Source organism: Pygoscelis adeliae, unplaced genomic scaffold (genome assembly GCF_000699105.1).
Source record: "Pygoscelis adeliae isolate BGI_AS28 unplaced genomic scaffold, ASM69910v1 Scaffold702, whole genome shotgun sequence".
Classification (NCBI taxonomy): domain Eukaryota; kingdom Metazoa; phylum Chordata; class Aves; order Sphenisciformes; family Spheniscidae; genus Pygoscelis; species Pygoscelis adeliae.
Genome location: NW_008824198.1, coordinates 7,135 through 24,870, shown reverse-complemented (window position 1 = coordinate 24,870; position 17,736 = coordinate 7,135). Strand labels below are relative to the sequence as shown.

Sequence of the window (17,736 nt, the reverse complement as noted above, 5' to 3'; positions counted from 1 at the left end):
ACGAGCCCCGTCCCAGCCCGGAGAGAAACCCGCTGTTCCCCCTTCTCCGTCGTCGGTTATTTCCACATCTTCTAACGCAAAGATTTGCCTTGAAAACGGGGGTTTGGGGCACGGCAGAGCCAGAGTTTCTCCTCTCGCTTCAACCGTGCTCATCTTTTCTCCTCCCCCCGAAGAATGACCCACGGCATTTCTCTAACAATTTCAATTTAAAAAAAAACGTGACATTTCCAGCCCACAAGGAAAGCACCCTAACAAAACTTGAGCAGAAACATGCACGTAAAAAGGCTGTTTAACAGAATTTGTCACGACTGGCTGACGGTGAAGGAGCCCTGAACCAAAACGGGCTCTTGCCTGACTCAGCCAGTGCTCCTGCTTCTGTATGTTTTTTTCCACGAGGCCCAACGCCATCCACAACAAGGTGACAGATGATATATCCAGGCTCTTTTATTACTAAAAGGAATGAATCGCGTCGTTGCGATGTCACAACACGTCAGACTCTCAACAGCGCTCTCCCCCTTAAGAGACACTGAATATGAGCAAAAATAGGAGAATGTTTAACGAGCATCTAAACGTTCTGTTTTCGTAGGATTCGGAAAATTGAACAGAAGCAGAAGACCTGTAACGACGTGGTCAAATAAGTGCAACACAACTTTAAGGCTATGCAAAATTAAAATCATATTCCAGGCTTCCCGGTCATTTTACAACTCCAGGCGAGGGCCCCAGCCTTCAGGAATCCTCTCTCGGTGTTCAGCAGCACGGAGCCCCAGGAGCTCCGTGATTTAACTGTGGGAACAAGCTGCCTCTCAGGCTCTGCTCCCCTCTGTCTAGTTGCCACTTCCTGAAGAGGCTTCTTTCAAACAGCCACAGGGTCAACGCTTCTTTTCTCAAAGCATTTCACACACGCGGGTCTTTCCTGACGCTCTTTCGCACTTGTTTAGCGGACGATTAGTAACTTTAACTCACTTGTTTTCAGCCCAGTCCCTGGACTCCGGACTTTCAGCAGCCTAGGGATAACATTGCAGATATCCAGCCTGAAGGGTTACAAATTGTTCCGTGTGTCGATGTGATTTCTCTCCTGCGCGGATTCACGGCCAGCAGTAACTCTGAGCACCGCGGACTTCCTACACAGCTCCAACACGTCCCCAACAGCTACGGGCACCGGCGAAAGCTGTGAAACAGCTCCGCAGACCATTGCAACGCGGATTGCCTGCGGAAAACAACCCCCCAACCTTCTCCCTTTGCCCGGGAGGGGGCTCGGGACGGCTGTTCGACAGCCTCCTCCCTCCAGGGTCCAGCACAGAGCTGGGAGATCCCGCCACGGCCCTGCCTCCTGCCCAGCAAGGGTGACAGCCAAGCGGGCTGCGACCCCCCCGGCTGGACGGGATTTTCTATATGGAGTGCATTACAGACGCCCTGATCTCTGTGCAGGGCCAACCGGCCAACGTCAGATGTGTTTCTTGCACGTGACTTTCCTGATGCTTCATGAAACTCCTCCTGAGCACAAACCTTTTCCTGCAGAGGGGGCACTGGAAGAGCCCCTCTCCCGAGTGCCGGCGCTGGTGGTTTAGAAGATAATCCTTTCTCCTGTAGCTTTTGTCACACTCGGAGCACTTGTAGGGCCTCTCTCCCGTGTGAGTCATCTGGTGTCTAACGAGCCACGAATGGCAAACGAAGCTTTTCCCACAGTCGCTGCAGATGTAGGACTTGCCCCTGCCCTGGCTCTGCTGCTGGCTTGCCGGGCTGCCCCTGGGCGCGAAGTGCTGCCTGCACCTGGTGCAGGCCTCCGACCTGTCCGGCGGGTGATCCCAGCAGGGGCTGGCTAACGGGTTTTCTGCGGGGAAGCTCTCCTCGCTTTCCGCAGACGGCTGCTCCTCTCCGCCCGGGCCGCTGTGGTCACGAAGCCTGGTTCCGCCCGCAGGGTTTTGTCCACGCTCGGTGCGGGCCACCAGCTGCGGCCCCGCGGGCAGCCCCTCGCAGGAGGCAGGATCAGCCCCCTGCCCCGTGCCTTTCTCACCCGGAGCACACGGCTGCGCGTGCAGCAGATGGAACACCCTTTCGCTGAGAGTCTTCTCACACGTGGGGCCTGGAAACGTCTCCCCTCCCCGGGCTCCCTGGGGAGTCTGAAGATGTTCCTGCTGGCTGGAGTTTCCCTCACATTTGTTGTACGCGCACGGTCTCTTCCCAACACCGTTCTCCTGAGGGCTAAAGAAATCCAAGTGCTCACCAAACCCTCGGTCATACCGAGCGTCACCCCCAAGGCCGTTCCCGGTGGTGTTTGTTTCCATCATTTCTGAATTCCACTGACCGTCGCATGTCACTGCGGGGCTAGGAGCCTTGGAAAACTTCTCCCCAGGTCTTCCTGGTACCTCCGAGTCACACACCGTGCTTTCAAAGCAATCTGCCGGAGGGTCCCTCTTTGTGTTTTCATCGTGCGCTGAAACAGATAGATTTCAGAGTCTTTCAATTAGGGAAGCCGCTTAAGAATATCCAAGTCTACAGCCATGTCACGCTAATGGAAAGACAAAGATGGGAGGCTTTAATACTGAGGGGAAGACCAAGTACCAGCGTTCCACTGAAACAAAAACTCCAGGAAAATAAAAGGTCTTTTTGCAATTATTTTTTTAAATCTACGTGAAAATTCACTACTGCAACGTTTCACCTTCACCCTCTCATTCAGATGTCGGAAGCGTGAGGCCTAAGTTCCCTGACAGAGCGGACGCCGTCACACCTCAGTGCTCTCAGCGGCTCTCCAGACACTCCAGCGAGCATCTAGAGAAGCAAAGGGTCCAAGCCGAGGCACCGAAACCAGCTCAGCGAGTCGGTGTGGGCGCGCCCCTTCTTGTACGTGAACCGTTGTCTGCAGGCTGGGCTTCTGGGGGGAGACACTCTCCTGCCGTGTCTTTGTTCAGAGGGCTCGGAGCAGTGCTGAGTGGAGAGGAAGGCTCTCGCACTTTCCAAGCGATCCCCAGATGGGCACGCAGCTCCGGCTCGATGCAGAGGCATGCCCGGACTGAGAGGCGTCAGTCAGACTGCCTCTCCCCCCTCTCCTGCTTTCCTTGGAAAACATGTACGACTCCCGATAATCCAACCCAAAAAGGTACCTGGTGCCTTTAGCTGCTTAGGCACAGCTCTAGATTTGCCATTGGACAAAACTGTTCTGCTGACCTGCAAATCCCCTCTTTCTGTAATTACTGTTTCCTGCGACAAATATCCAGTGTTTCATTTTCCAGCTTATTTTCGCCAATGCTCTTCAGCCCAGCTTTCTAACGCTCTGTGATTTTTCCATCCCCTAAGACCTGTGACCCTTCCAACGTCTGAGAGTTGCCACAGAAAGGCTCCACTGAGCATCTTGAAGGACCCACAGGTCTCTCAGCGAGGCCAGCCAGGTAAGCCCAAAGTTACCTGCGCCGCATAAACATCCTGAGCTCTTATTTCTCTGGCTGCCTACTGGGACATCAGCACACAAACATGTTACCACAGGCCAAGCGAAAGCGCGAACGTAAAAGGCACCGGCTGCTCTACAGTAATTGCCTAAGCACGTCCTCTCACCCCAGTAACTCCAGGTCACGTGTAAGCACAGACTGGAAGGTCTGGAACAGAGTCAGCCGGGGAGCCCACCCTGTGAGCTCTCTCAGAGCAGCTGGGACAGGTCTCCCTCGGGGAGGAGTTAGGTGGAGCTGATCCAGCCTTACACCAGCGCAATATCCTGGATGACCTTTTTCTGTGGGGCAAAATCATTCACGTCGGCAGTTCCCGGCATACTGAGAGTTTATCCCTTGATTTCCTTTATAGTAACTTCATCGCGTGCCCACGAATGTTTAAATAACTCACACGAAGTGAAGGAATTCCAGGCTGCCAACTGATTTCTACACAAAATATTCCTCTGCACCCCCTCATCAGTTACCCACTTGAGAGCTATACTGAGTGGTCCCGGGTTGTGGCCCAAGAGATCGTATTTAATACCCCTATCCAAAATTGCACACCCGTTCCCCGAGGTTAAGCCTTGATCCAAAGATGAATCTCCCTCTATTAACTCTACCTCAGGCATGACCCGTACTCCAGGTGCGCTCCGTACAAAAGCTCCTCCGAATGAATGTCAGCGTGTGCATCTCCAAATCACACGTCCTCAAATTGCTTTGCATTAAAGCTGCCTTCTCTTTGGCTGCAGGATAGCTCTCCTGCTTGGGAACGCAAAGTCAGGGCTCCACCTTCGCCGGTACCAGGTTTAGACACCATCAAGCCAGCTGGAAGCACAAACTCGATCCGTAAGGCCTGAGCACACCACTGTGCTTGCCTCAGCAGAAACCCAAGACAGTGCCTGTGACGGTTTTAGACCAGCTGAAGGAGGAAGGAGACTCTTCAGCTGACAGAACCTGAATTTTTTGTGAACAGATGTTAACTAGCAGACTGAGGTTTGTTCCAGTTCTTTCATGGCTTACATTATGAGGTCGTGACATTTAGTATAGTATAAAAAAATGCTCTAAATTAGATTTGCTGTCCCAGAAACCTCAGCTGAAATCCATTACTGACCTGTACTCGAATCTGTAGAGATCTCTTCTTTCCCCAAGTCTTGTCGTCCCGGGCAGCGTGGCTCCTCCTCTTGTTTAATCCACGACAAAACATCAGTTGCGTAAGTCTGAAATCCTGTTCATCGGGGAGAATTTACACAACTGAGAAACACTGGAGAAAAAGATGCAAAGCACGGAAGATTCGGGAATTCACAAAGATAAGAAAAGCGCTGACAAAGCCTCGGGGAAGACACGACACGAAGAGCCACCTGAGGGGTAATTCCCCCAGTGGGAGTTTTTGCCAGGGAATCCTCACCTGCGTCAGGGTCTCTTGGGAGGTCCTCACCCTCTGCGCCCGGCAGCTCCCTGGCATACGCCTCTTTGCCTTTCTTGGTTTGACTTGAAGCCTCGGGCTCATAAAACGCTTGCTCTGCTAAAGGAGAAAATTCAAGACAAGCACATCATAAGAGCGTAAGCTCAGGATCTCACAAGGGCGAAACCTGCTCTGGTTTTGTCTTTTGTTTTCCCCCAAGCCAAGCTCCCACAAGCCCAGTTTCTTAACGAAACCTGATGGAAAGGTCTAAAAATCCCAGTTGGCCACGTACACTGGAAGCCAAGTAAAATTACAGCGGAGCCAACAGACAGAGCTGCTACCCTTTGTAAAGAGTGAGGACAGTCAAGCTCCAAAGCAGAACAGTTTATCCGTAACGCAAAGAGGCACCACCAAGCGCGAAGGCAAGAAACAGGTCCCTGGGCTGCGCGGCCTCCCCGGGTACCACCTGTTACAGCAACAGCACTACCAGGGAGTCAGCGCGCTCGCCCGCGGGCGCAGAAAAACCACCGAAGAGAAAGGAGGAGGGAAAAGGCAACCTGAAGCCACTGGATACGCAGGAGGAGAGGCGCGGCGGCCCCTGCCAAGAGAAGGCTGCAGGGGACGTGGAGCCGAGGAGCTGCCACAGCCGCTCCGATTCCCCTGGAGCCAGAACAGCCCGCACAGTCCTGCCTCCACGCAATCGCGGCCCCCCGCAGTGGGTGGCACCAACCACAGACCTCATTCTGGCACTGATTTTCGCCTCCTCCGAGTTAACCCATCGGCCCCAAAAAGTGACCAGTGGCCCACTTCGCAGTAGATATTTAACCAGCTTAGAGCCATCAACTTGAGGGAAGCAAAGTAGGGAGTTTAAGGGAGAACATTTCCTATTCCGCACGGCACTGCCTGGATGAAAACCAGCCACATGCTCCGCAAACTCCAAAATGGCCGTGGGAAGGGAAAGACGAAATACCGGCCCTTACCCGTCAGGACTGGTGGCAAGTCTGTTCAAAACTTGTGAGCTTTTTATAAAAGATTTGGAATACAAGAGAAGAGGTGGAAAAAAAAAACCAAACTACCTTGGAATTTAATCCCTCTGTTTCATTTTCCCTCCGAGGTATGCAGTTACTCACCCGGGCAGGGCTCTTCAGGAGCTTCTCCAGCCTCCCCCTCCTGCTGATCTGCAGCGCACAACTCTTCCTCTTGCTTAATATGGATTATGCTGTCTGCTGTTAATGGGAACCAATGTTATTTTAATTCCGTACACAAAATTAATTCCGATTCTCATCCCCTCCCAGGCACAGCAGCTCTGTTCTAGCTCACGTTCTAGAGAAAACCTCACGTCAGTTCTAGTTCTCACTGACCAAGGTCTCTTAAACAGACCTAAAATACTTGTCACAAAACCCTCAGCGGATGTTTGATGTGGGAAACACACGAGAGTTTCACGCAAGTGTAATGCCCATTTTGTGGCGGCGCCCATTAGCGAATGAAAACACCTTCTACGCGGCCCTGGGAGAGGACAGCGCCACTGGAATTCTCGTTCCCGAGTTTTGTTTCTCTCTTGGCTTTGCCAGAGTTACGCCATTCCCTTTTCAGTCGCTCTTGGTAAAACGCACACCACTTTGAACCCATCAGAAAAGCACTAGTGAGAATTATGAATGAAACTTACTGAAAAAAGAAAAAAAAACATACATAAGGAACAACAGACGGGCGAATGCTCTGCACGTTACCTTTACACCTCCAACACAATCAATGAGTTAGAGGAATACTTTCCGTGTGTGCAAGAACAACTACGTTGTGTACGTTTGTGCACGCGGAATAGAAATTCCTCTTGGCAGCCGGCCTTCAGACTGGAAAACGGAACGTCATCCCGCTTTGACCGGCAACGCAGGCACGGCCGAACGGCAAGGGGACTGCAGGTTTGACGCGTGCAACTTGCGGGCGGCTCAGCGACCGGGAGAGGGGAAAGAGGTGGTTTGGTGTGGCGTTCTGGTAAGGCTGGGAGGGATGAGATGCCCAACAGCCAAGTTTGGAAGACCACGCTCAACACGGCAAGCGCCGTGGAGAGAGGCCAACGTCCCAAAAAGAGCCCAGCTGCCGGGTGTTGGGCGGTCCGTGTCCCGACAGCCCCGGTAGCCCTGAAGCCACTCACCGGTACCGGTCTCCGCAGGATCACCTCTCCCGTCCCCATCCTCGCAGCTCCGAGCACACGGCCGGTTCCCGTCTTCCCACCGGGCCTGGGCATCACATCGGGGAGCGTCCGGCTCTGCGGGAGGCGTGAGGTCGTGAAGGACCGGGGATCCTCTCAGGGCCGGGAGGGGCCGGGGTCCCCTCTGAGCCGTGAAGGACCGGGGATCCTCTCAGGGCCGGGAGGGGCCGGGGTCCCCTCTGAGCCGTGAAGGACCGGGGATCCTCTCAGGGCCGGGAGGGGCCGGGGTCCCCTCTGAGCCGTGAAGGACCGGGGATCCTCTCAGGGCCGGGAGGGGCCGGGGTCCCCTCTGAGCCGTGAAGGACCGGGGATCCTCTCAGGGCCGGGAGGGGCCGGGGTCCCCTCTGAGCCGTGAAGGACCGGGGATCCTCTCAGGGCCGGGAGGGGCCGGGGTCCCCTCTGAGCCGTGAAGGACCGGGGATCCTCTCAGGGCCGGGAGGGGCCGGGGTCCCCTCTGAGCCGTGAAGGACCGGGGATCCTCTCAGGGCCGGGAGGGGCCGGGGTCCCCTCTGAGCCGTGAAGGACCGGGGATCCTCTCAGGGCCGGGAGGGGCCGGGGTCCCCTCTGAGCCGTGAAGGACCGGGGATCCTCTCAGGGCCGGGAGGGGCCGGGGTCCCCTCTGAGCCGTGAAGGACCGGGGATCCTCTCAGGGCCGGGAGGGGCCGGGGTCCCCTCTGAGCCGTGAAGGACCGGGGATCCTCTCAGGGCCGGGAGGGGCCGGGGTCCCCTCTGAGCCGTGAAGGACCGGGGATCCTCTCAGGGCCGGGAGGGGCCGGGGTCCCCTCTGAGCCGTGAAGGACCGGGGATCCTCTCAGGGCCGGGAGGGGCCGGGGTCCCCTCTGAGCCGTGAAGGACCGGGGATCCTCTCAGGGCCGGGAGGGGCCGGGGTCCCCTCTGAGCCGTGAAGGACCGGGGATCCTCTCAGGGCCGGGAGGGGCCGGGGTCCCCTCTGAGCCGTGAAGGACCGGGGATCCTCTCAGGGCCGGGAGGGGCCGGGGTCCCCTCTGAGCCGTGAAGGACCGGGGATCCTCTCAGGGCCGGGAGGGGCCGGGGTCCCCTCTGAGCCGTGAAGGACCGGGGATCCTCTCAGGGCCGGGAGGGGCCGGGGTCCCCTCTGAGCCGTGAAGGACCGGGGATCCTCTCAGGGCCGGGAGGGGCCGGGGTCCCCTCTGAGCCGTGAAGGACCGGGGATCCTCTCAGGGCCGGGAGGGGCCGGGGTCCCCTCTGAGCCGTGAAGGACCGGGGATCCTCTCAGGGCCGGGAGGGGCCGGGGTCCCCTCTGAGCCGTGAAGGACCGGGGATCCTCTCAGGGCCGGGAGGGGTCGGGGTCCCCTCTGAGCCGTGAAGGACCGGGGATCCTCTCAGGGCCGGGAGGGGTCGGGGTCCCCTCTGAGCCGTGAAGGACCGGGGATCCTCTCAGGGCCGGGAGGGGTCGGGGTCCCCTCTGAGCCGTGAAGGACCGGGGATCCTCTCAGGGCCGGGAGGGGTCGGGGTCCCCTCTGAGCCGTGAAGGACCGGGGATCCTCTCAGGGCCGGGAGGGGTCGGGGTCCCCTCTGAGCCGTGAAGGACCGGGGATCCTCTCAGGGCCGGGAGGGGTCGGGGTCCCCTCTGAGCCAGGAGGGACCAGCGTCTCCTCAGAGCTATGGGAGCTCACGATCCCCTCAGAGCCATGAAAGCTTGGGGTCCCTTTAGAGCCATGAGGGATCAGGGTCCCCCGCAGAGCCATGGGGGCGGCAGGATCCCCTCAGAGCCATGAGGGATTGGGACCTGCAGAGCCGTGAGGGTGCAGATCTTCTCAGAGCTGTGAGGGATCAGGGTCCCCCGCAGAGCCATGGGGGCTCAGGATCCCCTCAGAGCCGTGAGGAATCTGTTCCCCGCAGAGCTGTGAGGGCACAGGATCCTCTCAGATCCGTGAGGGACCAGGATCTCCTCAGAGCCATGAGGGATCAGTTGCCTGCAGAGCCATAGGGGCACAGGATCCTCTCGGAGCCGTGAGGGCCCAGGGCCCCCTCTGAGCTGTGAGAGGCCAGGGTCCCCTCATAGCTGTGAGGGCTCAGGATCCCCTCAGATCTGTGAGGGACCGGGGTCCCCTCCGAGCTGTGAAGGGTTGGGGATCCTTTCATAGCCGTGAGGGATTAGTTCCCCGCAGAGGCTCAGGATTCCTTCAGAGCCATGAGGATTTTGTGTCCTCCCAGAGCCGTGAAGGTTTGGGCTCCTCTCAGAGCCATGGGAATTCGGGACCTCCTCAGAGCCGTGTGGGTGCAGGATGCCCTCTGAGCCCGAGTCCTGTCCTGGCCCGCCATGCCAGGGTGCAGCGCAGGGTCTCTGTGGTTCAGCTCGGCATGGCTCCAGGTGCCACCATGGCCCCGGGATGGGGTGGTGAGACAGCCTTGCGGTGCAGCCCGGCCCTGGGCTGTGGTTTGCAGGATGCCGCCTGCGCGGCCCCGCTCCTGCTCTGCCAACTTGCTGACGGGGAGCTCCCTGGGGAGGTAGCCCTCCTAATGGCCCCATCTGCAGTTGCAGCAGCCCCTCTGCTCTCCTGGTCTGCACAAGCATCAGGAGAAGCTCATGTCTCAGGCACGTTGCACAAACGAGCACAAAGCTGAAGTGGTTGGAAGCCTTTATTGGATCTTGTGCACAGGGTACACCCACCACAGGGGAATTCAGCAAATTCAGGTCTTCCAGAAGCATCCGGGATCTCCACTGCAGGCATCCCCACAGAGGCACCTTCAGTTAGGTTGGGTGACACCTCCAGGCCTTCCCTCTATGTCTGACAGCCGCTGTGTGACCGACAACCTACTTGGAATCACCACCTCACCTTATCCTCCTAATTTGGTAAGTTTGCTAAACTGTCTGGCCATCAGTTATGCAAAACAGGACATTTACCATTAGAGGTCTTCAAAACTGCAAAGTTAAAAGTTCGCTTGCTAACATTACTTACATGGCTGATGTGCAGACGCTTGCTACAGGTAGGTCTCAGGATGGTGCTGAGTCCTGTCAGCTCTTTGTAGCCTCCTCCGGTAGCAGGCATCAGGTGTTTGACCTGCAGTACAACGAACTGCTCTTACCTGCCTTTAAATCTTGCCTGGGTGTCCCACCCCATGGCGATGAGGAGCTACTTCTGGGCCAGGAGAGGCTGGTGGGCTCGTACTCCTCCTGGGGACGTTCAGCTGAGCTGTGCTGGGCCTCTCAGGTCTGCACAACAGTTGTGTGCACCGCGGGGCCATGCTGAGGGTGGCTGGAGCAGACTTCCCCTCCAGTGTTTGGAAAGGACCAGGCCCATCCCAAGAAGGGACAGAAAGAGGCTTAAGAACCTGACAACGGTGCTAGGTGACACCTATTGTGAACATGCGCATGGTTCTGGTCCTCTTGGTGAGGGACAGACCTGCGGGGAGAGCCAGGCTGCCAGAGGATGGTAGGGCTTCTCTGTACTTACATGTATTCTTCTTATCTTGCATTTAATCGTTACGTAAGGAGCTGGATGCGGGAGAGCCAGCGTACCGCTTCGAAATGCAGCGTTCCATGGGATGCAAAGAATGCCTACCTCTACGTGGTAAGACACAGAGAGGCTTTTATGAACAAAAATCTGAAGTCATAAAGCAATAAAAAACATGGAGTTGCTCTAACAACAGCAAGTACTTGCAAAATGAACAAACAAAAGCTTGAGCTGCTTTTCAGCAAAATAGTTTGCGTTTTCCGGAACTTGAGAATCCAGTAAGACGTTGCTGTCCTGGGTGCACCCGGGGTCAGTTGTTCTTTTCTCTCTGTTTTTCTGCGCATGTCTTTGCCTTCTTTTGTGAAGAATATCTCGGCCTAGACACCTGGCTTTGCAGTGGCGGCTGCTGTCCTACTCCAGCCTAAGGTATAGCAGCCCAAGTAACGGAGGGTCAGAAAAAAGTTGCATGCCGAGAAGCGCTACTCAAGGATGATAAAAGCTCAGCGCTTGTTCATGGGAGGTGTGGAGATTCCACGATGCATCTCAGGGTGGGTGTAGGAGACCTTGCGCTGCCAAAATACTCACTCTCTCCCCATCACCACATCTTCTTTTGCCTTCCCCTGTAGCTTCCGCTCTTTCCTGTAAGCATCGTTCTATCTGTGCATGGGGAGGGTTTTTCTTCTTTCTCTTGGTTCTGGAAAAGCAACGCATTTCTACGTCACTTGACATTTCTTCTTGGATTCAGGGTTGGATTTTTGCAATTTAAGCAGCACGAATCTCAAAATAGCTCTGAGATTTGTTATAAATATACATATTTGTCTCTGAAATACAGGGGGGCTGGGCTAGAACAAGGGGAACTATGATTCACTGTGCAAAATACAGCTTCATCTGTATTATCAAAGGCAGCATCAAGAAGTGATGAAATATGCAGCATATCAAGTGCTTCCGACGTTCAGACAGTGGTTGACATATGAAGTCTCCCAGTCAAAAAAGGAGTGCTGTTGAGATGGCGTAACCCTCCCCAGCTCACACTTCTAAAACGCCCATCTTTTTGCTATCTGAATGCCGATTCTTTTACAGTTGTGGCTGCAGAGACGTCTCTCAGATGTGAACACGACAGCTTCTTCATTTTTTCTTTAACTGATGTTTAAAACGAAAATGTCTGATAGTAATGAAGTGGTAGGAGGTCAGCATTAGAACATACACGGCAACAGCGCAACTGGGAGGGGAGATGGCAACGTGGCAGGACTTCGACGTTTCTTGTTATTGTCCTTTCGTAAGACACAGGAACAGACCAGAAAAGGCACCTGAAGTTGTTTGTAGAGTAACCAATGAGTGCCGCCGAAGTGATCCTTCGACCAGAACATCCAGATTCAGGATGTTCTGGTCAGAGGGGAATGGGTGACGAGTGCCCCTCCGCTGCTTTATGCTGCAGCATCTTTGCATCTTTATCCCAGAATTCATCCTGCTCTTCCTAGACTCAACTGAGTGCGCTAAACTGGTAACGACTGCAACGCTGCGGTTGCCAAAAACTTTTTGCTGGCAGCAGGATCCATGTGATCTCTCTGCAGGATGAGAATTGTATAGTGAGCTTATTTACATCCTATTTTTAGACGCTCTTACCATTGAGGCCCTGTTCGGATCTCAGATACACGCATGGAAAACAATGCTCCTGCTCAGGTTCCACTGCAGTGTTAAAAAAACCCAATGAAACCCAGTCCATTCTTTTTCCAATTCAAGGCAGACTTTTGTCTCTCCGCCAGTACGGTACGATACCACAAACTGCCATTTACCAGCACGTAAAACGATTAAAAAAAAAAAAAAAGACCCCAAAAAATGAAGCATTTAGAACTTCACAGCTTTAATCTGCTCAAGTTTATTGTTATTAAAAATCAAGTATCTACTGCTGCAAATTTAACTGGCATTTTACAAACAGATAGAAACAAGTTCCCTGCCCTGAAGGCTCACAGTCTAAGTAACAAAAGTGTAAAACATAAACAAGCCGTTTAACCGGACCCAGTAGGAAACCACTGGAGAACTGATTTAATTTACCTGCTAATTGGACAAGACCCAAACTGCTTGTCTGGGTATCAAATGCCCCCTACTGCTCACTGCCGAGAGACTCTCCTTCAGCACGTCGAACAGTGGAGAAAAACCGGTCCGTGTTCACTGCTTGATGGTAGCAAGTGGCCACTGAACACCGAGAAGTGACAAAACACGACACCCTCTGTCCTCACAGATTTCTTATTTGGAAAAAAAATGGATGTGTGCACAGAGAGGGGCTCACCACACACAGACCTACTCGGACACGTCAGGAGCCGTGAAATCAAAGACCTCAGCAGCACTAGGACGGGAAAAGGCGGCAGACAGTTGGTCACCAGGCAAACACCTGCAGTGGCTGAAGACGCTTTGGCACGCGCGGCTCTGTGCCGGCTCCCACAGCATGGGTTCAGAGCGGGTTCACACAGGCCCACCCCGATCCAGACCGGGCAAGAATCAGATTAGCTTAAACAGCCCAGAGCTCTGAGCCGGCCTCGCCGGCTGGGCCGAAGCAGGCACAGGAGCGCTCCTGTCTTACGCTGCTGGCAGGGCAGGCGACAACGAACAGCAAGGACCTGGAGAGAGACCTCACGCCTTGCCCAAAGGAATTTCCAGACTAAAACATCTGCCACAGCAGCCAGCTGGAGCCAGAGGAACATCCCCTGTCTCCCAGGGGGATGAGCCAGCCACCTGCACCCTCCCCTTGGCAGCCACTTTGGGACCAGGAAGCAACAGAGGGGTTTCTAAAGCCCAATTAGTGATGAGGAAAACGAGCAGCAGGTTTAAAGCAGGTCAGGCAGCAACGCCAGCCCTGAAGTTGCACTACGTATTTGGGCAATTTGCTAAACGCTTTTCAGATGCTGGGAATCTTTTTCTTAACGGTTTGGGATATGATGAAAGCTGATCCCCAAGAACAAAAAACATCCATCCGTACCCGAGGCTACCAGGAGGAGAGGGAGATGAAGGCAATAATGAAATACAAAGAAGTGTTAATGTACAGGCAGTCAGCAGAAAGTTATCCCAACGCTCACTTCAGCCTGGGAGTGCAGGTGTGCCCCACCTCTGGCTTACAAGTGGTTTCCCCACTCAGTTCCACTGGGGGTCTCATAGAGGTATGAGAAGGGGTTTGGGCAATGCCACCTCCTTTGGGTGCGCTCAGAGGTGACAGACAATGGACAATTCCCCTCAGTTACTGCAGTGCACACCCAGAGTCTCCAGTGGAACATCAGAAGAACTCCAAGCAGAACGTGGCCCTACCATCATCATTTTCAGCAAACTAAACCCGATTCCAAGCTCTAGAGAAGGAACTGCACCTATCTTTTCCAGCTAGCTTCCTGAGCAGAAGCAGCAGTGAAAACGTCATTTGGCCTGTGCCGAGGCATGGAGAGAGCTGGGAGCCGACTGGCTGCCCCTCCTTGGCAAAGGGGGCATCCACGCAAGCCGTCAGCGAGGCCTCACCCTGTGCACGTGTTTAGTTGCCAGGAGTCTTTTGCAAATGTGCAACTCAAACTCACCCGTGAAATTGAGGACAGCAGAACTTTATCAAGGGGAGCAGCCAGGGAAACTCCAGGCGAAGAGGAGCTTCAGAAAACTCAACCTCGCTGGAACCAGTTCAAACAACTGACTCAAACTTGGAGAGGCCCAAAACACTTTAATTCTGGAGAGATTTTTGGGCAGACTATGAGGTACTGTGGTATACCATCACCACCACGAAGAAAAGGACTGCGGTGCCAAGGTGGATCCTAATTCTACTTTGCTTGGGTCTTTGGGATAAATTGTCAGAGAGCCTTTAACGCTGAGTAGCAGAGACTCTCTCCTCTCCCACCTCCTCCAGGGGCTGTAGGGCTGCGTGAACCTGCACAGCCTAGCAGCTGTGTAGCGGTGCCTTCCTCGCACTCTGCGTGACCACACAGTTCCTCTCGCGCAGGTGGATCTTCTCGTGCTGGAGGAGGTGCTGCTTCTGGGTGAAGCGCTTTGGGCACTCGTTGCATTGGTATGGCCTCTCCCCAGTGTGGATCCTCTGATGGCGGATCAGATTGGAGGGGTGGCTGAAGGTCTTCCCACAGTACGAGCACCAAAGGACCCCTCCGCTCCGGCCCGAGTGCATACGCTGGTGGATGATGAGGGTTTTCTTTTGGGAGAAGCACTCCTGACACTTGTCGCACTTGTAAGGCCTCCCCCGCGGGTGGCCCCTCTGACTTGGCTTGCAGCTGCTGTTGGTGTTGATGCTTTTCATGCACCTGGGATTGCCGTACACCTTGTCCGTGGCCGGGACGCTGGCGTGAGCTTTTGCATTCTGGTTCTGCTTGAGCTTCTCCAGGGCCATGTGGGTCCTCTCTTCCACGTGGGTCCTCTCTTCCATGTGGGTCCGCCGGTGCTGCTGATGGAGGAAGCCCTCCTCGTCTCCAGCGTGCTCACTGCTGCACTGTGTGCCGTGGCTCTCCTGGTGAGTCATCAGCATCTTCAGACAGAAGCCCTTCCTACACGCACTACACGAGTGAGGTCTCTTGTTGGGACAGTTTTGCCCATAGATTGTGACAGCGTTACTTTCGCCGAGACCCTCTTCCCCCGGAGTAGATGGCACCACCCTGCTCATGCTCTGGTTTCCCTGCTGCACAGGAGAGCTGTACTGACTATCGAAGGGCAGTGCCTCGCTGGGACCCTGGAAAACCAGCTCCTCCGACTCCCTGGATAAAGTCGTGGGGGGGTCTGAGCTTTGGGGGCATTCCTCAGAGTCCAGCTGCTCTATTTTGAACGTTATCACCTCATCTGCTGGAACTGACAAGAACAACAAAGGGGACATTCACCGGCGTGAGACAGAACGCCCTTCTGAACCGCCCCCCCACTCCCTCCCCCTCCACCTGTGAATCAAACAGGCCCGTCTTACACAGGGAGCGCGAAAGGCAGCTGTGCTCCCAGACCAACAGCCAGCTGAAAGACCGAAAGAGAGAAAACAAGCAAAAAGCACAGGGATGCTTCCCTTTCAGCTGGCTGAGCAGTGAGCGTGAGAAGCCGTGAGGGAGGAGGCAGAGGGAAGTGCTGCCTTCCAAGACAGCAGAGTTCAGCAGTTTCCAAAATAATCTCCAGCCATCTTCCTTCTCCTAAGCGCTAAGATCTTATGGACCTGGGGCAGCCCTTTGCTTCCCCCGTCAGCACGCCTGCCTCCCTCCCCACACCAATGACTCGGTATTTCTCACTCTTCAGAGAGCTCCAGCTCATTCCCCGAGATCCACCTTCCCTCTACTCCCGGGACGTGGTGACCCACCTGTGTAGCCCCCTTCTTGAAAGGGGACACGCGAACACTGGCTGGTTTTGACTCGAGACACGCCTGCTACTGCTCAGGAAACATATGTAATGAGGAAGCCGCCTCTGTAGTCCTCACTGAGGCAGTACAAGTACATTTTCTCCGGGGGTTCATTGCTTTTCATCTCTGAGCTAGGTGCCTGGGGTTTTCTATTCACGCTAAACCTGTCTCAGACTTTCTCTTGACTCTCATTCCTACCTGAACATTTAATTTTAGTTGACCTGGATGGGAGTATGACCCATCGGTGGAAGACCAACCAACGGTCAAGGACAACACACAACCATTTTGAAAGCTGTTGACAGCGTGAGGGCAAAACCTAAGCAGGGATCAGCCTCCTGTCTGGAGAGTGTCACTCCCCAGCTCACTAGTGCCGTGCGGTGACTGACAGCGGAGAGGTGACAACATGACACAAGGCGCACGAGAAAAAGCATCTAAGATTTAGTCACAACAGGGCAAATACCATCAAAAACTGAGCAAGCCCCACTGACAGCTCTGAGGTGGCACAAGGAGAATAAACAGAGACCAGGACTGAGGGTGAGGAAGCGACTGGTGAGCTGGCGACGGTCTATTCATCAAGTGAATATTACATTATTATTGGGAACAACAGAGCCATCCCAGCTCACCGGTGACTTCCCTTGCCTCTAGGTAGCCATCGAGGCGCTGCTCTGGAGCACAGCTCCCTCTTCTGAGGATGCAGCCAAGCGGAAGAAATTCCGGGAGAAGAGCAGCAGGCGTGCTCTGGAGGACGCGAGACAGGACCTACAAGAAGGAGCGGAGCGTTCTGGGCCGGGTGCCAAGAAGCCCAGGGGCTGCAGGGAAGAGCCGAGGCTCTGCATCAGCCACAGCCTTGCCGAACGCGGGGGACGGCCTCCCTGCAGCAGGATGGGAGCCAGAGGTGACATTCCATCCGGGAATTTGTCCAAACCCCTTCTAAGCCCGTTTTGCTTCCAGCCTTTGCTGTGCCCTGTGGCAGTAGGTTCTACAGCTTGCACACGTACGATAACGGGCTTTGCCCTGCTTGGTTTAAAGCAAATGCCTGCTCATTTCACCGGGTGCTCCCTGATCTCGGACAGTGAGAAAGAGTGAAGGTTCATTCCTTCAGCTCCTGCTGCGCACCGCTCACCCAGGCACAGACCCGTGCTGCATCCCCCTCTGCCACACCTTCCTCAGGCTGAGGAATCAGGAGAGCCTTCAGTCTCTCCGGATACGGAAGCTCTCCACCTCGCTGCGCTGCTCTGGACCACGTCCCTGCCTACTGCATTCCTTTCAAGACTGAGTAAGCAGAACTTTGCTCAGTTCCCCAGGTACTTTGGCATAACATCATCTTTGGAGAAGACCTTGAGAATTGTTCTTGATCTCATTCATAATGATTCCTTGTATTCTGTTTGATTTATTTCAGGGATGCCCGTCTCCTCGCTCGCAGTGCCTTGTCCACCTGGCACTTTCATCTTCCTACTAGTAAAACGATCCGTACACTTTCTGCCCGCTCTCCTAACCTCAGCGCGGCTCTCGCTCTTTCCCCACTGCCCCGCCTGCCCCTCCTCAGTCCCCGCGTCTCGGCATACGCTGTCCCACAGCGGGAACGTCGGGGAGCCCCCGCATCTCCAGCTGCACAGCGCGCCGCGGGATCGCTCGGAACTCACCCACACTGAGCTCGGTAAACTCCGCATCCTCCGCGGCTCCCCGCTCCTCCGCACACAGCTCTTCCTCTTGCTTCACGACGCCTGCAAAGCTCGGCTCTGGAATGCCGTAGTCTGTTGATGTAAAGAGGAAACTTCTTTACTGGTTAGCACAGCACCGCTCGGCTCCTCCTTTGCCCAGGAGGTTTGCTGCCAGCTACCCTGCTTTCATATACAGCCTCTCTCCAGCATCTCCCGTTCCTACCTCTGGGAGCTTTACTCCGCCCTGCAGAGAAGCGGTTTCCCCTT

General features: G+C 55.0%; 1 protein-coding gene across 1 annotated transcript in view; it reads right to left on the bottom strand.

Annotated features, from left to right (window-relative positions):
* LOC103925982 overlaps positions 1-17,736 on the bottom strand; it is a 26,247-nt gene that overhangs the window by 8,278 nt on the left and 233 nt on the right. Inside the window, exons 2-6 of the mRNA XM_009334791.1 lie at positions 17,452-17,562; positions 14,374-15,282; positions 4,825-4,941; positions 4,531-4,644; positions 1,400-2,434 (exon numbers count right to left, since the gene is read on the bottom strand). Coding sequence (XP_009333066.1) covers positions 1,400-2,434; positions 4,531-4,644; positions 4,825-4,941; positions 14,374-15,282; positions 17,452-17,562 — 2,286 coding nt within the window. The remainder of the gene's footprint in view (positions 1-1,399; positions 2,435-4,530; positions 4,645-4,824; positions 4,942-14,373; positions 15,283-17,451; positions 17,563-17,736) is intronic.